Raw genomic sequence first — 24953 nt, forward strand, 5'->3', positions numbered from 1 at the left:
GCATATGAGCTGGGTGAATAACAAGCTGTGGATGGGCTGAGTTAGGAAGGGATGAACTGGAGTGTAGGTTGAAACAAGGGTGAGATGCATGAGGGGTGGGTTGGCAGCAACTTGGTGGCAGTAGGAAGAGGGGTAGTCTGCCAACAAGTGTGGACTGATGGGAACTGTTGGTAGGGGTTGAAAAGGCCCTGGGTGGTCGTGAAGGGAAAAAACAGGTTTGCCAGTCTGAGGTGAAACTGGTGGGAGCTGACCTCAGGAAGTGGTTGGGAGAATGTCACCTCATAGCAGCCTGAATTTTAGAAGCCCTAACAGGAGCTGTAAGTGGTAAGGGGTAAGTGTTATAAGGCAGTGAGGAAACACTTGAGGGGAGGTTGGAGGTGGCGATAAATGGGCGAGTTGTGATGGCACTGACCATGAAGTATCCACTTTCTGTGCTTCCTCCAGTTTCAGCTCACTTGGGGGCAGTTTTGGCAGGGAGGGTTTCGGGTACGCTTCTGATGTGGTATCTGTTCCATACATCTAGCATTGAAGAATGCCACACCTTTGAGATCATTCAGGGCGGGTCTCTTCTAGGGAGACTAGCTTATCTCTCAACTTTCGATTCAAATTATGGATCTGTTGTTGGCTAACAAGGCAAGATTATTAAATCTAGGTTTCACATGGGTGAGCCTAGAGAGGGTACGAGAAATGTTTGCTTGACTTACTTCTGTATCAATATGGTTTGTATAAGCCAAAATATCCTGAAATTTGCTACAACAAATGTTTAATTCACAAATTCTGTACAGAGGTTTCTTTGTCATCCTAACAGGCAGCCCTAAGTCATTTTCACAGAGATTGGGCAACCCCTGATGAGGGTAAACCACGAAAAGACAACATATATACAAACTCATCTTTCAATAAAAATTCTGGAGTTATCATGTCATACGAAGAAAGTTATTAACTTCCGTACGACCCCCAACAAAAATACTTAAACTACTGACACGCGGTACTGTCGATAAAAATACTAGAACTGAAATATAAGTCATAACTTACATGTAACTTGAACACAGACACAGAAGCACACTTAGAAATAGAAACTAGTAATATTGGATCTTAAGATTATACAAGGATAAGAAACACAATATTGGCTGACACTGGACCACACCTTGCGTGAGAATAAATGTGCATGACATCTTTATACTTTGTTGAATATATCATGTGTGTTTATTTACCTTAAAAGGTCTTATTTAAAACAAATTAAGAAAAAAATACTCTTGACAGACTTATCAGTAAACCAAAGATTAATGCATTTTCTGTTCCTACATTATAAAGGTGAGACCTTAATAGGGATGAAGGTGGATATTCAGGGAGTTGCTTCACTACATAGCAGGCGGCTACGTTTGAGCCACCCGAGCGTACATATTTTTAAACACTCCGACATCACAAGGACGGATGTGCAGCATCGAGATGCGTGCCTGAGGTCATTGCTTGGGTGTGAGAAAGGGACAAGGGAAAGGGGAGGGGGAGGTTATCATGGAAAGAAAGCACGTATGACATGACATCACCTACATTGGGGGCATGACGGGACAAAGGAGGGTCTAATGTCCTCGAGATAAGACAGGCTCTCTCTCAGCTGCCACATAGAGGGTGGTCACTGAAAAGAAACAGCACCGTGCGAGCCCGGTGCTGTGAGTGATGGCACTGACAGACGGTAGGCGTGAGAAGGGGGGTGTTAAAGGTTGACAGTACTGTGAAAATGGTGGCGCTCCTGTGATGAATAGGGACATACACAACCTGTGTCGTACACACACCTTTACAATAAAAGAAGGCTGGTAGGAAACTAATGCATCGGGGAAAGAATATTATAGTTTAAACCAATATTACTATAATGGTAAGAGGTATTCTTTTGTTTAGGTAAAATTGATATCGCACCAGCGTACAGCTTACAGATTTTTTTTTGCTAATTTTTATAAATAAAATATATTTTTTGTAAATCGCTGTATCCACCAAAAGGCGTTACCACAATAAGTTAGACTAAACCATGCTCTGCTACAAGATGTACCCTCCCTCTCATGTTCTCTGAGATACCCTTGAATAGTACTTTAGCAAAAAAAAACCTGGAAATGGGTGAAAGTGAGTACATAAATTATTTTTATTATTAACATACAAACAATAGGGAAGATGTGTTAAATTGGATTGTAAAGAGAATAAGGGTGCTGGATAATAAATTAATCTTTACAGTTATTCTGTTTTGTTTTCTGCTAGTTACAAGCAGAAAATGATATACAACGGTAACATGCTTATTTCACATAGTTCAGTTTAAATAATAAAAATATTTTGTTAGGCTTTAAAATATTCGGTAAAGCACCCACAGATCTGGTATTAATTTACAACACTAAATAAATAAAACAAAATGTTTAAATGCCCAGCCTGGGGTAGTTCAGTTTGAGCTAAATTCAGCTAACATTACACTTTTTATAAGCCATCTCAGCTGTCATGTTATCTCACCCGCCCGCAAGAAAAGCCTCTGTGGTAGCTTCTGCGAAAGCGTAAGAAACTCGTCCGGCCAGGCTGGCGGTAGCGGCGGCTTGACGTCATACGTGACGTGACGCGACACTTACCTCTCCATCCCCTGCTAATTCTTCAAGGTTAATCCCTCCCAGAGCCACAAACCATGTAAAAACACCCTCCCCCCTTTTCCAACTAACATTTCAACACATTCCCTCCCTTATTTCAACCTTCTGCGTGAATAACTGTCAGCATCCTCCTTCCCTCCCACACAGCGTGCGCCAAAAGCCAGGTTGTATAGTCCATTCTCGGTAAAATAAATATTTTTATGGGCTTATACGACTGTTCTTCGCTGTTAATAAATACTTTATAAGTTATTATGATACAATTTGTTTATTAGTCACACAGCAGTTTCTGCTGAAAAATCACTAATACCTCAAATTTTATTGATTAGAAAAATTTAGCAGGGCCGTAAATATATTTATTTTGCTGCATAGATACTTTTCCATCTGCATTCCGTGTTTTTTTTTTTTTTTTTACGCTGTGAAGGGCCGTGGAAAAGATAATTGATTGAGCTGTCAAAATAAACATCGCTGACGGCAAGGGCAGGAGTGCATCCTGTCGATCTGTCGCTGTGATTATCTACTCCGTGATTCGAGTTTACTTAGCGTGAGTATTTATTGGAACCCATTGTTCGGGGTATGCAAGTCCGAGGTGTATAGCATAATTCCACGCAATTTTTTTTTGTTTAGCTGCGCATGTGCGAAGTCAGCGATGTTATAGAAAAATAGCCGAGTACCAAACACCTGGCGACGTCGTTAACACAGTGAACACAGCTTTGTGTGGCCAGTGACACCTGAGATGCAGCTGGCAAGATCACATCACACTAACCAGTCGCAAGACAAAGGCACGGGACCGGGACGGCAATAGACGCGCGTGTAGATGCTATATCAGGTGATGCGTGCAGTTTACCGGTATTGGCTAGCGTGGACAGTCTAGAGGGGTGGTATCTATTTTTAGCCATCTTTTGTATGCCTGCCTGCTTGCAGTACAGCGCTCGCCAAGATAAACGTGAACACACAGTGCCCAACAAAATGTAACATTCTTGTTTTTCAGCTGATTTTACTCAAATTTTTGACTTTCTCTACTCAAATTTTTCACGGTTTCTCAAAAAACTGTCGTATAAACGGAATGGACGCATCAGAGGGGCTCGCATCGGCGAGATTCTACTGTATTTCTAGAAAGTAAAAACTCGAACATAGTAAATTGGAACCCCCACACTGTGAACACAAAGGTCCCACAATGAAGGCAAATTTAGTAAGGTCCACAAAAGTTACACACGCAAAAGAATTAGTAAAGATAATAAATTGGAGGAAAAGGCCGGCGCAAATTCTTCTCACCATGGTGGGAAATAATCTGACAATCACCACATGATGGAGTCAGAGTAGCCAGAAGCTTGGAAGAAACACATGCCGAGCAACCCAAAATTACCATCTCTACAATACTACATAACAATTTCCGTTAGTACTCCTCATGTAGAGGGAAAACTATCTCAGATCTGTGGGAACTACATCTTAGTATCACCCCAATACTAGTTCGACTTTTTGGCCCCGGAAATAAAAATACAAGTCTAGAGAGAGCAGGAGTTTGGACGGTGGTACTGTGTAGACTCACACGTGTTAAGAGGTAGCTCACATAGTTGAAGCAACCAGTAGTACCCTCAAAAATAAAAAAAGAGGGGCAGGGCTCTATGGAGGTTGGGAGGAGGGCAATTCCTCTAAATGGCTAGTAGGCAAATGAGGAAAGGTGACGCAAAATTAAAATATAAAAAATTATTTATAATTCAACTTTGAATGTTAATGACATTTCAATGTTGATATGAACGTAATTCTTAATGTACAATAAGCGTATCGTAGGCCCTGACTAGTGACATTCCCCTGACTGCAATCACAATAGAGCGACGCCAATCAACGTAACACAAGTTTGTGACGCCATCGCAACCAGATTCACGGACTTTCCAAATTGAGAGTTTCCCTATTTCCAATAATGATTAAACACGTGTTTTGTTAAAACAATAATTATTCCTGCATTAAAAATAAAGCCAAGGGAGCAAGGCCATATACAATTAAGTGAAGGGGGGGGGGGAGATACAAATTGTAAAAGGGGGTTGTCTGTAAAGTCGTTTACCGACGACAATTTTACATAACGTCATAAGAAAAACATTTATGAAAAATTGCATACTTTTATGAATTGAATTGAATTATTATCACTGAATCATCATTATTTTGTATAATACAAAGAAGGAGTACAGTACAACCCGGTTATAACATTCCCGTTTTTAACATTTTCCCGCCTATAACACCAATTTTTTCATGGTCCCGTCATTTCTCCATTTATCACAATGCTTTAATTTCCCGCCTGTAACAATATTAAAATTTCTACATTCCCGCCTTTAACGTTCAAATTTGCTTTGATAACTGCCACAATTTGCAGTATCCCTTCCTTCAAAGTCATAATTTAGAGCGAAACCATAGCTAGAAAATACAGCACGCATATACAAACAACAGATGTTTACATTTGAGTATTTCACCATAGACGTGGTACACACGCACTCCACAACTTGCACCGGATCGACTATCAATATGGCGTCCTGTTCGCTCTTATTGGCCTATGACTTGTTCCTTTATACTTATGATGCGCATTTTGTGCACTGATACATGGTCGGAAACAGTGCTACTATAGTCTATGGTGCTGGTTTTTGTTTCAAAGGTTTAACACCTTGAGATGGTTAACTGTTCTATGGATATATTCACGGCTTTTGTTTGTGGTTAACCTTTACCGTAATTATTATTATTTTTTTTTACTTATTGTAGTCACGGTCATATTTAATTAAAATACGCCGTATTGAAATTTTATTCAGGTTTTTGTACGGTTATGATGGCCGATAAATATAAGCGAAAATATATTCTGTAGCTGAAAAAATTCAGTTTATTAACCAAGTGGACACGAACCCCAACAAAACGTATGTTGTGATTGCAAAAGAGTTGAATATTTCTGTTTCGACTCTGAACTGTATCGTACAAAACATTTTTTTTTCTTTAGCATATTATTAGGTATTATCTATAAATAAAATTAACCAATTTTCCACTCTATTGCTGTACTTAGTGTAATACTCCTGTATTTTGTGTTGTTTTACCTATACTTTTTAATTTAATCAATCCATGTGTAATTTTTACAAAGTGAAGATGATTTCCTGCTTATAACATTTTCCTGCTTATAACATTTTTTTATGTTGGTCCCTTGGAGAATGTTATAACAGGGTTGTACTGTAATTGAAAATTACAATTTTTTTCATTGAATACTAAATAAAAGCAGTTGACTTTTTATACGATTGTTTATCCCTGCAGAGTTTGTGCGCGGACTCAAACTCTGCATATATATTTGTTTTCGATTTTCTTTTGTTATCTGCATGTTGCGGCGTCAGCCATCTAGCTACCTTCCCCTACCGGGAGGGGTGGTAGAATGTGCTAGTCAGTGCGTTCTTAGCTGTCGCAAGGAGCGACACGTGTCGTGTGCGGAGTCTGAGTCCGCGCGCGATCGTGCGTGTAATGTGACTGGTGGCGTCTGAGTCCGCGCACCAGCATTTGTGAGACTTGAATATTACTTTGCTGTTGAAAAATGGAGGACCCAGAGTTTGAAGTAAAAGGTAGTGATGACAGCTGTGAAGATGTTCTCCAGGTAAGTCCCCATACTAAAGACACGGAGCAATCAGATTGTGAAGATGATTTTCCAAGACAAGCTGCTTATCATGGAAGAGATGGCAACACACAGTGGTACGACAGCCCAGTAAGAAGAGGTCTAACCTGCCGACAAGGGCGTCACAACATTGTGAGACATCTTCCAGGTGCTTTGGGCGATGCAAGATTTCTAGTTACTTACGAGGAAGTGTTTGATTTATATTTTACCGAAAACATGTTGGATGACAAAGTGAAGTTTACAAATTTGTATATAGAGTGTTTACAGGGCACTTATTCTAGAGAAAGAGACACACATACAACAAATATTCATGAAGTAAAAGCTAGCTTGGGTTTACTCTTCCTTGGGAGTGTAATGAAAGCCTCGCATACAAATCTAAATGACATTTGGGCTGCTGATGGAACTGGCATTGAATACTTTCGTTTGGCTATGAGTGTATCGAGATTAAAATTTCTGCTCAGAGCCTTGCGATTCAATGATAAATCAACCAGAAATGAAAGACTCAAAACTAACAAACTTGCTGCTGTGCGAACCATACTTGACAGATTTGTTGACAACTTTAAGAGACACTATTCACCATCAGAGCTTGTCACAGTTGACGAAATGCTGGAGGCCTTTCGTGATCGCTCCCGATTTAGGCAGTATATACCTTCTAAACCTGCCAAGTATGGTATTAAAATTTTTACATTAGTTGATGCCAAAATTACATATACAAAAAATTTAAAAATATACTGTGGCAACCAACCTGAAGGTCCTTATGCACAATCAAACTCAGGGCATGATATTGTGAAGAGAATGGTAGCCCCCATAGCAAAGAGTGGACGAAATGTGACTTGTGACAACTGGTTCACATCCGTGCCCCTAGCCATGGATTTACTAAAGAATACAAACTTGACACTAGTTGGGACAATCAAGAAAAATAAAAGAGAGCTATGACTCTATGTGAAGGATAGACCAATAGGGTTTCGTCTTTTTGCTTTCAACAGAGACATTACGTTGGTGTCACACAAACCAAAAATAAATAAAAATGTACTACTCATATCTACAATGCATGCTAGTGACAATATGGATAATGAAGCTGACAATCCTGAAATACAGTAGAACCCCGATTATCCGCGACTCGATCATCCAATTCGCGGATTAACCGCGATTTATGTCCATCAAGTCCAATTTTTTAGTTACATATAACCAATGATTCAAAATGTATGTAAATGTTAAAATACTTTGCAAAATGTATGTTGGTCAAAGTACTTTGACTCAGTTATGTTTATATACACAGAAAGTTAAAAAAAAAAATACTAGTACATACATACGTATGTACATAATATTTTTGTGTTCCATGTTATACACTGGTGCGCGATTCCACGTCCGCATGACCGGACTGTACACTCCCGCGCGCAGCACGGCGCCGTGCCACAGAGATTACCCGGCGCATGGAGACAGTCCATTCCATTAGTGTACGTTGTTGAAGCGTGAAGGTGGTGATAATTTTATGTATTGTAACAGTGATCTGCATTCCGACGGATTATACCGTTGTGTTGTGCGGAAGTGTTGAGCGCAACATTTCATAATGTCATCAAATGAACAGAAAAGAAAGCGAGTGGTACTGTCCATCGACAGCAAAACAAAAATTATAGAAAGATTTCAGAGTGGAGAAACGATTGCAAACTTGCGACTGAGTTTAATGTCGGTAACACAACAGTGCGCGACATCATAAAAAATCGCGAAAAAATCCTTCAGTTTGCTTCACAGGCTGACACTTCAAGTGGATTAAATAAACGCAAGACGATAAACGAATCCACATTTAGCAGCTTGGACACTTGTTTGTTTGAATGGTTTCAACAGAAAATGTCGGAGGGTGTAGCATTAAGTGGCGTAATTTTATCACAGCAGACGTAATTTTTTTAAAAAAACTAGGTTTGACAGAAGAACCATTTTCCTGTTATATTACTTCTCCGTTATTTTATGAGCACCGACTGTACGGAAGTGTGTGTGTTGCAACTAGTGCTTGGCACGCAAGATAAATTCAGCCTATTACTTGCTGACGCGGCACAGTGATACGACGGTGTTTGTTTATTTCAAAACTCAGCTAAGAGTGAACGGAGAATAGATATAACGACCCCTCACGGTTCCCGAGATTAGGGTCGTTATAGAGAGGTGGTCGTTATAAGATTTCCGACCCATCTGCAACACTAAGTCTAGGCCGTTTTTGCACTAATTCCACGTTCAGCAAGCTAAAAATAAAAAATCTAACATTTTAAATTCATATAAATAAAGGGGGATAAAAACACCGTGAATTATACGAGACAGAGACACCGTTTCAAAACCATCAAATCAAGTCTCAATGCACTGGTATGAAAAATATTATCTCGAAAAGAATTTTGAAGGCAGTCGTTCTGTAAAACAATAACCAGCCCGATGGTGTTACTGACAACAGAGCAATGAGCTAAGTGTGGCAGCGTCGCTTACGGGCGATGAAAAGAATGCGTGACCTTGGCAGCTATCAGCTGTCTTGGGCCCTCGGACTGGCGGGCGGCTAGTCACACACCTCGGTGCAACAACGACTCGCGTGCCCACGTCTCCGCACACGAAAGACTTAAAAACCACTGCTGCCCAGCACTAAGCAGTCCGCTTCTATGTCAACAACGCACACGCACACAAAGCATATGTATATATGTAATCTCCGAATGTCCACAGATGGCTGTCTGTGGGCTAATGACCTTTGAGGCAAGCATGACTCGGCTAACCGCGATTTTCGATTATCCGACTCACTCGTCCCCTTCATTAACACGGATAATCGGGGTTCTACTGTAGTCACATTTTATAATTCAACAAAATCGGGAGTTGATACTGTTGATCAAATGAAATCACTTTACAATGTAGCAAGGATAACACGATGCTGGACTTTGGTAATTTTCTTTGCATTACTAAACATTGCAGGAATAAACTCCTACGTGATTCAGTGCACAAATTTGGGCCGAAAATCTTCGAGGAAAGACTTCTTGAAGTCATTATCCAAAGCTCTTCTAAAAGACCACCTACATGCGAGGCTTGTATGTAAAAGTCTTCCTCAGACTATAAGTCTTCGCTTGAAGGAAGTGTTGAATGCCCCACGACAAGAGACACCCGTCACTAGTGAAAACACTGAGCAAAGGCGTGGCAGGTGTAAACTTTGTGACCGAACAAAAAATCGACCAACGAAGTACATGTGTCACAATGCTGCGTGTCAGAAATTTGTGTGTCTTGAGCATGTAGGATATGTAAATTGCCCAGTTTGCTCGAATAGTGTGTCTTACAAATAAAATGGCACCAATTACAAATTCTGTGCAAATAATAGAGTTTCATGTGTTCTTTTTGTTACATAAATTATATTATTATTTTTGCTTATTATTATAGGTATACAGATGAAGTAAGTTTGTGAACTGTTTGAATTTTCAAACAACTAGTTTTCTAAATAAAATTTCAAGATAAACGTGGTGAATCAAACTATTTTAGAAAGTTGTGCTTAGGCCTAAATTGGTAACTGGTCTTGTAATATTTATGACAACTTTTTTTGCACTAAAGCAGAATTACTTAGTGTTTTTGCTTCCTGATGATGTTTTATGCTAAAGTGGTAGAATATCAAGATATGATTATTGGGAATTTTGAGAGAAATGTAGTAGGTATTGAAAAACTATTTTAGAAAGTTATGCTCAAATGCCAATTTGTTTCTAGCATTGTAATAGGTAATCATGTTAACAAACTGTTTGCACTACTAACTAAAACATTTTTACTTGCTTTTGCTTCCTGATTATGTTTTATTGCAAAGTGGTGTAATATTAGATAAAAAGTTATACAAAATTTCAAGAGAAATATAGTCATGGAAAACTATATTAGAAAATTGTTTTCAGATGTTAATTTTTAACTAGAATCGTAATAATCATGCTGAACCATTGGTTCACTACTAAAGTAGGTTTACTTTGTGTTTTTGTTTTCTTATGTTTTATGACAAAGGGGTACATTAGCAAAGAGATGTTTATAAAACTGTTGCTTTAATATTTTATATATTTTTTAAGCTATTAGTAAAATCAAACTATAACTTCTATTGATTTTTTTTCCTTTCATTTTACCTAACATGAAACAAAAAATTGCCAAGAATATGTGTGTAACACAGTTGCGGAGTCCTACTCCGCGCGCAACCGTTAATGTTAATTTTTGCGCACGACCTCCGCAGGGTTATATGAGATAATAATTTTTTAGTCAAAACTGTAACATAACCTATTATTACTGCACTCGCCGACCGATGCTACTTTTTTTAATAATCAAAGAACAAATATACAAGATTATATTGCTAATCAAATTCTTAAAATGCAAGAATTAATCACCTTTTTTGCCGCAATTGTTGTTGTAATAAACAATGGAAACCACATTAACTTTTCACTTCACTTTATAAACAGTTGACAAAACAGTTCACGTGTAGGTTGTGTGCTGCCGCTGTCTCTCTTCTACTCGGACGCATCGGCCGATGGAGTGGAAGAGAGATAGACGCGTCACAAGCCGATCGTGCCTCTGTATCGCTTGTTCCGCGCTCTCGCTTGCACGCTCGGCTCAGGCGGAACGTGACAATGAGTCATGCTTTATCGTGCGTGCAGCCGGCGATCATAGATTTATAAGACGTTATCACGTCAAAAAACTTGGTTGCGCCAACGTTTAACTGATCCAGATAGCGGCCAAGGCATGCTGGGGAGGCATACTGCCTAGGGCTGAAATATCCGGACAGGTACCACACTCTGGCGAGTAGTATAGAAGTTATCTTCACTTAGTATGTCAGGCATCCGAGAGATGGCATCCAAGTGGGCACCTGAGGGCTGGCATGAGATGTGGCTTGAGCCCATGGAAGGGTTGAGGGGTGGGAGAGACAGGACTCAGGGTCAGACAACGGGTCAATGTTCCGACCATTTGGTTCTAGGAAGCACAGCGAAAAACACGGGAGGGGTACGGGGAAAAAACTGGCATAGTGGGAACTTGGCGACACTGGTCTCCCAGACGTGTCCTGGCGATGGCGAACCTGACCAAAATTGCAGACGACATCTCAGAAGGAACGTGCTCCAGGAGAGGCTGTGAGGAGGTGTTTCGCCCGGGCTCACGTGCTCGGAGACAAGCCTTGCTGACCTAACAAGTGACTGCTGTATTCTCCGCCCAACGCACTGAGAAAACATACGGAAACTAGACAGGGAAAGTTTAAGTGGGAAAGTAGAAAGAGAGAAGAAAGAAATTTAAATTAACTAGATAAATCAGATCAAAAAAAAAAATTAGGTAAAACCATAAATTGTGCCAAGAAGTTCGCGGCAAAAATGAAATAAATAATTGGTAGATTTCAAATCTAGTTACTCTAACAAAGGAAAAACTACATTAATATCCTTCACTATAAAATATATTCCCATCAAGCATGACTACTTATTGGACAACAATATCATTTAAAAATCATGCACTTTAAAAGACCTTGGTATTATATTAGAATAAAAATTATTTTTTCATCAACATGTAGATTATCTAATCTCTAGTTCCAGAAGAAAATGTGATCCAATCAAATACATTACTTTTTATGCCACTTCTGCTGACTCTATTCTTACCCTCTTCTTAACTTTAATCAGGTCTTTACTTGAATATTGCTCAATAATTTTGAATAGTATAAATGCATCTGATAGCCAAAAAATTTTAAACAGTCAAGAAAAGTTATTTAATCTGATTATTCAAAAACAATTTCCTAGACATAGTTTAGCTTCTCTCTCTGATCGTAGAATCTACTTAGACTAAGTCTTTGTTAAAAACTCTTAAATTATGAAAATTAGTTGTAAAGGAGGTGACAAACAAAAAGACTTTAGTCACAATAAATCAAAAAGTGAGGTGAGGCTATTTTTGTGTAGGGATTGGTCATCCTGAACTAATGTTATCACCCAAAACATTAAAAAAAAATTTTTATCCCATGTATGTTGCCATTCGATAATTTAAGTTTATTTCAAAAAACGTTTAATCCAGCAGCAGTGACAATCAAAACAGATTTATTCCAAAATAGCCAATCACAGAGCTAGCTCAAGTTATCATGATCCCCTGCTGCTCTCATGTTTACATTGAGTGTTTGCAGGTAATGTTGGTTATAACAGTTGTTATGTTGGTTGTAAAATGTGTTTTGTGTTTAATAGTTAATTATTTTTATTAAAACCAACTATGAGTGACATTGAAGACAATTTAATGACTGTTGGTGCGAGCAATGAAGGCAGCTGAAAAAGAAAAAAACTAAAGGAAGAAAAGAGAATTGATTAAAAGAGAAAGAAGAATTTGCAACCCAAAGGCTTTAACACAAACAACATTTGTCGACACAATAGTAAGCTCTTTAAGTGCAATAAGTTTTCACCTAATGAAGGAAAAAACTTTTAGTGTTGGATTAAGAAGCTCAGGATAACTTCATTTCCAGTTTTATTGATGTTCTCCCAGTGAAACAGTGCAGACCATTGGCCACAAGAAATAACATCCAACCAAATTCTGTTTTGACAAAATATCGCTTAATACGCCCAAGGAAAAAATATTGCTTGTGTGCAAGAAGCTTTTCATGCAAGTAATGTGTGTGAAATCAACTAGATTGAGAAGTATCTTTCAGGTGAAGTCTAAAGGCGAGCATCTTTCTGAAAAAAGAGCTGGAGACTGAAAGTCTCATAAAAATGCAGTTAAACGCCATGCAGTTTCAGAGTTTATCAAAACGTTAAGGGAAAAATAAAGCCACAAATGCAGGATAAAGTCTAAAAGGATTTATCTTATTGAAAACTTAAACATTAGTATTCTGTGTAAAATATACAAGAGGATAAAAACCTCAACAGGGTGGCTACTATCAAGGGATTCTCAAATTCCAGGTTTTTTCCAGGTTTTTCAAGGGTTTTGTAAGATTTTTTAATGATGGTGGTGTTATGTCCAAATGAGCGAAATAAAGTTTAATTAACATAAACATGTTTTCTTTATTTAAGCATAGTGACTTACAAGCAACTGATTGCGATGGATCTTGGTTCTACTACCAACATTCTGGCCTCTCCTCATGTCTCTTCCCAAGCTCTGCCCTTGATATACGAGTCAGCTAGAAGTTCCTACACTGACCACAAGGCACCACTCACCAAAACCTAATATCAATAATTTTTTCCATGATAATCATATGTATTTCTTTTAAATTGATAACATTATAATTTAATGAATATATTATATATTCACGTGTTGTAAAGGTTTAAGTCTATTTCAATGTCTAGTAATGGCTACGTAGAGAGAAAAAACAAAAAAACACATGTGATGCTCAGAATTGACAAGGCTTTGTCCAACAGTCAGGTATACCCTATTTTATCGCATGATCGTCGCACGCGCATAATCGTCGCACCTATATTTTAGGACGTCAAAATTTGGATAAAAAACCTCTCGCGTAGACGTCGCATGATGATTTTGATCCCGCTATTAGATTCCAAGCGCTTTGTGTAGGAATTTTTTCCATATAAAACAATGTATTTTAAAGTATAAATCTAATATTTATTTGGAAATTACCACTTACTTATTTAATTAACGGAAATACGAAGTTATCTGATGTGTAAATTTTCTTTTAAAGACGTTTTTAAATATTATAACTTATAACCTTTATCTGTTCATCTGCGTCGCCACGGTGTACCGCTTATAAAAATGTAGCCAGCACTAGTTGGCATCATTCATGTTTGGTTATGTTGCTTCCCATATAGAGAGTGCACACGTAGTCGAATATCGATATCTCGCCGTTTGCATGCAACACGCGCTCTGTGTCGAGTGCTGAGTTAACTACATTTGTTAGCCCGCACTCTTTCGTGGCGTGACTACGACGATAGGTATGTGTTAGTTCAGGCTCGCATTGGGATCACAGATTTTGTTTTTCTATTTAGAGTTGAAGAAAGGTTTTTGTTGCATGACTTATTAATTTAAATTGTTTGACGTGCTCTTATACACAACCTTTTAAATGAATGTACTTTCCATGAATGGGTTTGGTTTTTTGAATAACTTTACCTTATAAAAATTTTTTTTCCGCATAAACGTTGCACCCCTAATTTCCAAACTTGATATTAGTATAAAATGTGCGACGATCATGCGATAAAACACTCTGTCTCTCCCAACCCCCTCCCCAAAATGTTTTTGATCATTCTGAAACTAACCCACTTTAACCAACTGATTCAAATTTATTCAACTAGCTTGCTATTTCAGTATAGTATTTTGAATGATTTCAAAACCTATATTTACAAACAAAAGAAATAACTCATATATTTACTCAGAAACAAAATAAATGCTGCACTAAGCATTAAAATAAGTACATTATAAAGGGCAATTAAGAAGCATTGAAACAGTTTTTAATATTCATGTAAATGCTTGTCTATTATTATTGTTTGCCTTTTCCCAGGCTTCATTTTACATATAGAAAAATTATATCACAAAATGCCTCAAAAATATAAAACTATTTGAACAGGTTTAAAGCAGCTTTCACAACTCGCTTGCACCTTCCTGAAAATGTGTACATATACATACATGGACAAGCGCATACAAACATTAAGACATAATTTTTAAAAAAGAAATTAAGTTTGATAATTATCTTCCTAAAACAGTTCAACAGCATAAAAGTTGAATACACAAGAAAACAGGAGATCCCACAAAAGAGCACATAACTTACGCTCCGCGAGAAACTGGCAGGCCTGTGAGATCACGTCAGTCACAGCAGTGACCTGCTTTGCTGTGTCGTCATTTCCCTTCCTGATCCTCCTGCGAAGAAAGTCTGCATACGCCACCCACAGGGTGCGGTAATCTTCAGGTGTGGTGAAGGGCACTGCCAATCCTTTCTCCAAGCACTCTGCAACAATTATTCCGACATACAGCTCTACCAACCATTACATACTTCTTGTGGCCAGCCAGGCGACCGGAGACAGCAATCTGCCGACTGACAAGGAACCTGGGGAGAACTCGCCCACGGACTGCAGTGAGGAACAGCCGACATCGCCTGGGTGGTTCCCAGAAACCAGGGTGGACGTCCAATGACTTACCACTTCACTCCTTGCTTTCCATATAAGTAATGAAAAGTTTTTAAAAAGAAAAAAATTATTTTAACCAAATATTCAATGGTTATTTTAAATTTTCAAAATCTGCCTCACAAGGGAAACCACATATAAACATAAAAATTTTACATAGTCCAGGGCTACACCCTCATGGATCCCGAAGTGACCCCATATACTTCCTTCCACAAAAACACATTCTATAAATTAACTGTGAGAGAAGTGATGGATGCGTGAGCTAACATTGCAGACCCCTGCCCTCTTCAACTTTAAGTATATTTTTAAGTATAATGTTTTTATACAGCTAAAGTAGAGCAGCTGATTCTATAATTCAGAATAATAGTGCCCTAGTTTAATAGCATGTATTTAATTTGCAAAGTTTTCGAATTTGTTATTCGAGATGTTCAAAAAAATTTATTTCTAAAAGGCCACTTAAATAATTTTTTCCAAAATGTTCTAATTGAAATTAGATTTAATTAAAAAGTAGTTTTCTTTTTATTATTTGGTAAGGACATTATATTAACGTGGTAAATTCCACGAAAGTATCAGTTGTTATTGTTTCTGATGCAGTTGGACCGTTTTCAAGTCTCAGAAAGAAAGACAGGGAGCACAACAATCAGGTGCCTACCTGAGAGTCATAGTTATTTTCTTGTTACAGTTCATGGGACTTAGCGCGTGACTGCACAGCTAAAAAGTTGTGTCAAGTCGCACATACGCAGCACACTGTTTTCAACAGTCACTCAGGACGCACCATGCCCCGGCGTGATGTGTTGTTCCACAACCTCAGGGAACAATGTTGTATTTGCTGCCCTTCGGAGCTGGCCTTGCAGCTGAAGAGCCTGATGATCTTCCTTATAAGGTAATGTTCATTGTTATTGGCCCACGAGGCTGCCTCACTCTGTTCAACTATGAACAATGAAGGTAGTTGCATTGTCCCAATAGTCTGTAGTTAGATGCTGACCAGTTGTGTATGGTGGGCACTCGCCAAAAAACAATGAAGAATTGATGGAAATATAATTCAACACTCACTGGTCCAGGTCAGCTGCCAATACTTCTTTTGACAATACATATGTAATTCAGAAATTAATTAACGTGAGCATTAAATTAATTAATTAACGTGAGCATCGGCCTTCACCTACGGTGTACGGTGACCACAAATTGTTGTGCATCAATCACCCCAGTGGCCTTGTGCCCTGGTTTGTACCAGCTAAAAATGTAGCTGGGGTATTTTGCGGTACGTTCGATTGTTTGTCGTCAGAAAAATGGTCAGACGGTAACTTCTAATGAAATGAACCAAGTGTAATCACTTGTGCTGCATATTTTTTGAGTTGTAGAGGAAATATATTTGTTTCAGCATTGGTAACAAGAATAAAGGCCAATGCAAACTTCCTTTTCTTTTATAACAATACAATGAAAATTAATATTAAATAAATAACTTCAGAATTTCAGTTAAATATTTGAACGCATATCAACACTATCAAACTGCCTGGCCAGGCCAATCTGAAGCAGGACCTCCGAACAGCGCGCCACCACACCGAAACAAGTGGTAGAAGAAGAGATTCACTGCCACGCAACTAAAACAAAACAGCACCAGATTTATATTTTTAAATAGCTATTTGGTTTATTAATTACTTATTTAGGATTCATTTTGTGAGTATTGGTGTAATATTTTGCTACAGACATTTATAAGTATTCCTTTTCTGTCAGTGGCATCATTTTGAAAACAGTTGACGATCACTTGTAGTGCAGAGCTGCTGTGCAGCCCTCTCTTCGTACCGTCACCTGAGGTAGGTGGCTTCTGTGTACTGATATTTACACTCCTCGTTATTTAATAAATTAAATACTTCCTTTCATCCTCAGAAACCTCCTTGGATGGCAGAGTGTTTAATTAACTAAATAGTAATTTATTAAATGGAATTCAGAAAGAAAAAAAAAACACCCAGACTTTTTCAGTTAAGAGGGAGGTCTGAACTTCACGTAACTCAATTTTACTATGTAGTAACTAACTCTGTATTTATTTCAACATCCACAGCCTGCCCGACGCTCAGAGAGGACCAAGTCATCTGTGATGGTACGGTAAGGGGTTTAGTCTCGTACCCACAGAGGCGTAACACCTTGAGAGTGTGTCTCCATTGAGTCCATGTGTCCCACTCATAGTGAGCCCATTTTGAGCACGCTTTACCATGTGTGTAAACAACGACTCACATTAAATTTGATAATGCATATTAGGTAGATTTCAAAGAAATACTGCCTAATACAGTCATTGCCATATTGTAACTTCCAGAAAATATATTAACTTAATTTTTGTTTGGTGGTCTTTAGATCCCAAAACCATAGTCAACTCAAAATTTTATGTACATACATATCCTCTTGGTCAGTTATCTGACAGTGCCGTGCTATGTTTAGCCTGTAACCCTCTTAGAACCTGCTGACGTGCACACAGCATATCAATATACACATACCCTGTTCTCATGGAAGACAGTGTTTATTTCCTCTTTCCCCCTGCCTAACATTATAGTGCTACGCTGCTCTGCCCCTCACCATACCCTAAATTAATCCTCATCCACCACAAGAAAAAAGCTCTCCGCCAGAAGCTACTTTTAATATCACTCCACAGGCCTAGATATCACCCCACCCCCCTCAACTTTCCACGACCACTAGAGGAGCCATCTATTGGCGAGTTGAGAAACTATATTTTACTATCCCCCTCCCCCCAAAACCACTTTTCCCTAGAGGCAAATTAATAATGCACTACCCTGCTCCCTAGTGGCAACTATCTTCAGGTTGCCCATTTCTTTATGTCGCTAGTGCACTTGTCTATATTAAATTCTGTGAATTTTTCTGGGATAGGGAATTAAGTCAGTTAATGAAGGAATATTATTACCATTTTTTTGATGGGTAAACACCTTACCTTAGCTCTTGTTATACAGTATTTGGTAGAAGTAATTTCATGAAAATGGAACGGAAGTTGATGAACGGAAATGTGACACCAAGATGGCAGGTCCACGTGTAGCAACATAAACTCACATTGTCTATTTTGGTGTGCCAAATGAAACTTGATACTGAAACATAATAAAAAATAGGGATTGAAGAACAAAAATAAATATGTTAAACTTCCGTATAAGTCACAGTATTAAATCCATTCAACATTATTGCAAACATTTTAAATACTCTCTACAACCTTTGCTCAAACAATTTTTGATATGACTAACCATTACTAGTGAAAAAATATGAGTTAAAAAAAATTATTTCAACTTTTTTTTGTTTTCATGCACTAAAATATTTTTTTAATTAATACTATATACAAAAAAGTATCTTTTGGACTGCAACCTATAGTTTAGAAGAAAAAAGTATAGCATTTGTTAAGTAAAAATAACCAACTAATAGTTAAATATCTTTGATGCCATTTTTGTTCAAACACAATTTGTGTGGCTAATAAATAATAAGTATTTTTAAAGCTAGATTATTTATTATTATGAATATTTTAAACTGTGAAAAGTATATTTAAGGATAGTTTCACTATCCTAAAGTTTCATTTGGCACACCAATATGCTTAGTTCATCATCAGATGTTAACATAATTGATTAATTTTTTTAATAATGGAAATTGTATAGGATTGGAAGAATAAATTCTTATTTATGGGACAAATATATTGGACTTCAACCAGTTAAATTTCCATTGCACGGTTTGCACACATTTTGTTGCATACAAAAATCTCACCCTCAACAGGCCTAGAAAAGTGTTACTTCCTAAATTCATAATTTTTTTGGAAGGCAAAGTATAAAATCCATTCAAAATTATTGTAAACATTATAAATATTGTCTACAAATTTTTCCTGAAACAACCTCTACGACAGGGGTTAAAAATATATGGTTTGGAATAGAAAAACATTTTACTTCCTAAGTAAGCAAGTGTGTTTCTGTGTGTTTCTAGAGTCAGAATAAACGGCAGGTGTTCTCCCAGAGTTGTGGGAAAGTGGGTCAAAAACTCCCCCATGAGATTGCCATAGCCGATCAAATTGGACTATGTTATGGGTAAATTCCCTTGTTATAAATTTTATGGACATGTCTGTAGCCAACTGAAAGGCACCGTGTCTTGGGGAATTCTCCTGTAATAAATAACAAAAATTATTTATCTAAATAAAATGTCTGATTGGCGGAGGGGGCCAAGTTTGGCTGTTGAAGTTCTGCGAAGACAGGTTGTCATGTTGAACAGTCGAAACTCTGAGGTTGGGTCGACAAGTCGTGTGTCGTTCAGCAGTTCAAAAATGTATTTTATTTTTTCGGGAACTATGTGCTTTATTTTCTTGCAGTTTAAAGTGAAACATCTTCACAGCTGCAGGGTAAGTTGAGCAATGATGTCATCACAGGGTAATGGATGTGACATAGGTAATGGGTATTGCTCTATGATGCGGGTTTGAAAAAAAAAATGCTCTGTAGTAGGGGGGATAGGGAGAGCACAACGAATAAAGTAGAGAGTAGTAAAATGTAAAACTCTGCCAGTTTTTCATCACCATGTTTGATTCAATGGTAAACATTCACTGTGTATTTTATTGTTTAGTTCTATCATTCAAGTGAATTAAGGAATATTTTGAAGTAATTCTTCTTTACAGCTGGTGAAACAGATGACAGCAGTGTTACATTTAATCTGTTCCACACCGTTGCATGCACTGCATACCGCTATCACGTGAAGTTTCACTTATTACGCACATGCGGCCATGCACCCATGTGTTCCTTTTGTACAATAAAACTAAAGAAAAATTAACAAATATATATATATTTTTTTTTCAACTAGCGCCTATTTACAAGCAAAGTAATGCACCATCAAAATTGGAACTTTTCAGTTATTTAATACAGAAATTAAATATTATTGAAGATTGTGTGTTTAAACGTAACTGGATTAGATTGCTTTAGCCAAGACGATTCGACTAGTTATGGGCTGAGTCGCAGCCACGTTTCATGCTAATTATTAGCTCAATGGGGTATAATTATACAAAGATTTTAAGTTTAAAGCAATTAGTGTTCTATTAACTCAAAGCCTAATATCACTTGAGACTTAAAACGCAAATTATACAGAATAAAAATGGTTTTAGGGTCCAAATCGCTTACATGAGCCAAATTTTAAATATCTATATATGCTGAACATTTAACTCTTATGTAAGTATAGTGTAAGTGTACACAGGCACTTACAGAAATGTAGGTGTACTTACTTAAAATAAGTAGGTATTGGAGTACACTTACAACAAGTGTGTGGAGTTGTGGTGTATGGTAATTAACAAATACACGAAACACTGATCATTAAACCCTTCAACACTTGTTGCATTAAAATTATTAATCGACTCAAAAGAAAAAGAGAACGTTTGAGTCTGGTAGGTGGGTGTATAAATAAGAGAAATGTAAATAATAAAAAAAAACATATATTTTATTGAAATTAGTTAGAATAGAATAGAATAGAAGGCCATTCCAGGCACACATTTCCCCAAAATAAAAATAATTATGGTTAGCTAGCGGTGCCTGTAGGATGACCGGCAATACCAAAAGTTTCTGACGAAAAGAAAGAAAAAAAAATAGTTCGCTTAGATTTTTAGAGATATGAGAAAAAAAAACATCAGGACCACTGAGTGTCCGTTGCTAACTTCGCAGATGTTTATAATACGGTATATGCAAGCACCAACAGTACAGGATGAATCCTACCGTACTGGAGATACGAATATCCTGCCTCTTGGAGTATTTCTCCGTCACCGAATCTTCAGAAATATGTGGCCGCGATGTCTTAACAACGTTTTAAGATGTAAATCACATGGCCGCACTGAAATTATTTATCACTATTAAAGTTTATCGGGAACCGCCAGATAAACACATCCACTAGCCGCAATGGCCACCACCCGATGTTCCAATAGTTAAAGGAATACTGGCCGACCAGAAACTGGACGTTAACGAACTTTTTAATTGTTAACTTCAAAGTCAAAAAGTTGTAAATTTACTGTAAATATCCTCCGCATGCCTGGAAAACAAATTAACACACGACCACGGCAAAGTTTCTGTTTGTTTTTCCAAATCTTGCAAAAAAAAAAAAATAATAACAGACAAATAGTCTGGCAAGGACCTCGGCGGGCTGCATACGGCCAGAACGCTGCGCCAGCAGCTCTGTACCGCACTGTACCGGTACAACTGTAGACTTCTCACAAAATCTTTCTGAAAGGAACCCAACATTTTTACCTCATATGAGTAAAAAATTTATAAAAGAGAATTTATTTACATATTAAAAAAGTCAGCCAAGTGGGAGGCAGACTCATACACAAGTGGTTCCATGCCAAAGGTAAAACTTTTATTCTTTAACTATTTTCAATAGACTTATTCTTATTCTTAGTTCTTGTTATGAAGCATGTGCTTCTTTGTCGCTCCTGCGTGGCCTAGCGATTGCCTCCCCTTAATCATTCTCTTCCTCCCCTCTGCTGCCTCTCTTGATTGGCTTCCCCGTTCACCTTCACCTTCCTCCCCTTTTGCGGTCACCCTCCGCTGCACTGACGCCCTCTGTGTTTCGGATGATATATAAGGCCATGTCGGGTCGTTCAGTAGCGGTCGGAGAGGCGTCTGTACAGGTCAGTATCGGCGAATGCGAATATTTGGACACAGTAAGCTTAATTACTTGCACGATATGGCCGTGCCATTCTTGACACTGATTGCAAAACCCCTAAGTTGTTAAAAAAATTGAGCCATCTGTTCTGCTTGCAAATGGGCTATAACTTCTGGTGCCTCGCCAAACGGCCTGCCGTTTGCCTGTGGTTTGCATTGACACTCGTTTCCTATCTGCTCCCTTCTTGTTTGTTAGGGCCAAGTTAACTGTCTCTCGCGCCGAACGGCCGCCCTAGTTGTCAACGCGTCGACTCATGTTTCCAATTGTAATATGTTGCATTTCATGTTAAATTTTACGTGTTTGATATAATCAGTATTATTTGTTACACATGTATGCATGTACGATAAGACTAGGATTCGTAACACGTGAGCTAGGATTATTAAGGTGTTGAAACCCTTGTACCCGCTTAACGTGTTTGCAACGTAATTTATAACGAGCATTTATTCATGTGTTTGGTACTGGCCATATTTGTACTGGCTTTGATATCGCCACGTTACCGTTTTGAGAGTTTGAAAATAAATTATTGCTCTACGGACTTGGACTTCCCTAACTCAATGAAATACTCTCCCGGCTCTCTAGATTCCCTTTTGGAAGGGAATGCCTATTCTTCTTTGTGAATTTGTAGCTTGGTCAAATTAATATTCAACAAATATGTCCAACATATAAGAATTTAAAGTTGGATGCTTTTGTCATTTTTCCAGTTAGAGCCATAACAAATACATTCTAAAAGTATCAACTTATATAATTGAGATCATTTAAAAAAAAAGCACAATATTTTGAGTTCTATTTCAAATATTTAGAAATTTTTGAGAAACAGGTTTTCACCAGCTTCAAAAATATGGACGCACAAACAAGCTACAAACAAAAAGGTTTTTGAAAAAGTGAGTGGAACCAACAAACCTTGACTCTAAATATTTCTCACCTCAAATGGATCTACATAAACATGTTACAAATGCATACATGCAAACATTTTTAGGTATTACCTTGAATCTCATTTTGGGGGTGATGGAACTTCTCCAGCAGAAATATGTGCTGCTGCCACAAGAAGGAACACCACGGGCAATTTCGAACAGCTCTAGCACACACATCCAAGATGTCATCCCCATCCAGCTTGTTGTTGATGTAATCAATGTACTCTGACCACAAATACCCATCCAAAGGGTTGTTTGCTATCATTCGCTCGTACAAGATCACTATGTGCGACACTTCTGCCCCTTTCTTCAGCTGGTGGTCCAAGTAGGCCCTGAAGATCTGAGCTTTTGCATCACTGCCTCTGCAAGCAGTCTGAAAAACCAAAAACCTGTGAAAATTGCCAGCCTGGTTGTAACGTTTTCCTTAGTTGTTAATTATAAATGCTGTTGCCCATCGTTAAAAAATTAACACGTTTATGTGCGGAAGGCGTGTTAGGGAGGGAAAATAACTTTATAAAATAAAAAATTTTGAAATTGAATGAAGATACTCACTACCTGCAGTTCAGTGCACTGTTAAACACAGTAATTAAAGAATGTCTGAAACAAAATTAAAATATAAGAAGTAAGTCTGGCTTGTTACTCATATTTAATGATTAATATCCTTTTCTTAAGCAAACTACATATTAAGCAGAATAAGAAACAAAAATTACGTCTCGTTCTACAAGTAAATGCAAAACGTAAACTGTCCAGTGTACAAAATTTTCTTAAATAGCAGTTGTAACATAGCATAACTCCTGCTCCTTGCTTTTAACAACCATACTTAACTAAGAACGTATTATGTTCCTAATGTTTTATTACGGGTTTTAGTTTTTAATCATGTTTCATCAATCATGCATAGGCAGTTAATTTACATTTAAAATAATTCTAATAATTATTCAATTGGGTTAGATTTACATAAAATTCAATGTATTAGTTTTTCTTTCTTTTTTTATTTATTTAGTCAATTAAATTATTGTGTGTATTAAACACCTTGGACAGTTTCTGGTACTTCAAAAATCTAGAAGAACTAAAAAAGAAAGCCATGGAGCACGACACCCCGGCACCACAAAGTTAGTGCTTTGTTGGAAAAACCTGATTAGTGTACAAATGTATAAAATAATATTTAAAATATTGTTATGACAAATATAATTTTGTGATGCATTGTCTGGTAACACTCAAGTTACCTTGCGTTTTTTTATTTAAAAAATCTTTCCACAATATGATTATTTTAATGTGTTTATTGCACTGTTTTATGTATGATAATTGTGAACTTTCTTATGTTTGGGGAATTTTATTCATGACTGCTCTTTCTGACAAGATAGGTTTTTTTTTCTGTCTTTAGGTTTATTTTACCAATGTTAGTAATATATGATGATTATTTTGTGGATTCTTTACTTCAGCGCGGTAGTTATTCTTATTGGCATAGTTGTATTTATTTTTTTATGCATTATCATATAACATTCGCGATACCTTGCGTTATAATTTTTTTATAAAGTTACCCTGATTTTTTATTGCATTTATTGAAAAGTTTTATGTATTAGATTCAACAAATTTTTTGTTTGTGTAAAAATGTTTGTGATTGTTAATTCTGACAAGGTAGGTCTTTTCTGTCCTTAGGAGGATTTTATTTACATTAGTAATATATGACATTTATTTTGTTAGAGTCTTTTGATCGGTGCAGTATGAGTATTTACTGGTGTAGTTTTTTTTCATACAGCATTTGTAATTATGTATGGTGGCATCTGGGTGTGGTTTCTCGAGTGTGTTGGATTATTGCTTGGTCAATTGTAAACGATAGTATAATTATGTTAACAGTTATTTCCATGTGGAAATATAATTAAATACAGTTTTTGCATAATTATGAGTATTTATATACACAGTAAACTCCCTATTATCCGCGCATGCTACGGAAAAATACAGTACATATGTAAATCTGTATTTTATTACAAATGAGCAAATTTGAACTCTACTGACGAGTGTATTGTGTGCAGTATACAGTACAACGCCACAGGCGAGCTCAGTGCGAAGGCGCAGATGACTCACAAAACGG

At 37.4% G+C, this 24953-nt stretch overlaps 1 protein-coding gene across 2 annotated transcripts in view; it reads right to left on the reverse strand.

Annotated features, from left to right (window-relative positions):
- LOC134531595 (squamous cell carcinoma antigen recognized by T-cells 3-like) overlaps positions 1-24953 on the reverse strand; it is a 188129-nt gene that overhangs the window by 107758 nt on the left and 55418 nt on the right. For both annotated transcript variants that reach the window (XM_063367323.1, XM_063367322.1), the window contains exons 6-7: positions 22937-23237; positions 14942-15118 (exon numbers count right to left, since the gene is read on the reverse strand). In XM_063367323.1, coding sequence (XP_063223393.1) covers positions 14942-15118; positions 22937-23237 — 478 coding nt within the window. The remainder of the gene's footprint in view (positions 1-14941; positions 15119-22936; positions 23238-24953) is intronic.

The sequence above is a fragment of the Bacillus rossius genome, chromosome 5 (genome assembly GCF_032445375.1).
Source record: "Bacillus rossius redtenbacheri isolate Brsri chromosome 5, Brsri_v3, whole genome shotgun sequence".
In the NCBI taxonomy this organism is placed as follows: Eukaryota; Metazoa; Arthropoda; class Insecta; order Phasmatodea; family Bacillidae; genus Bacillus; species Bacillus rossius.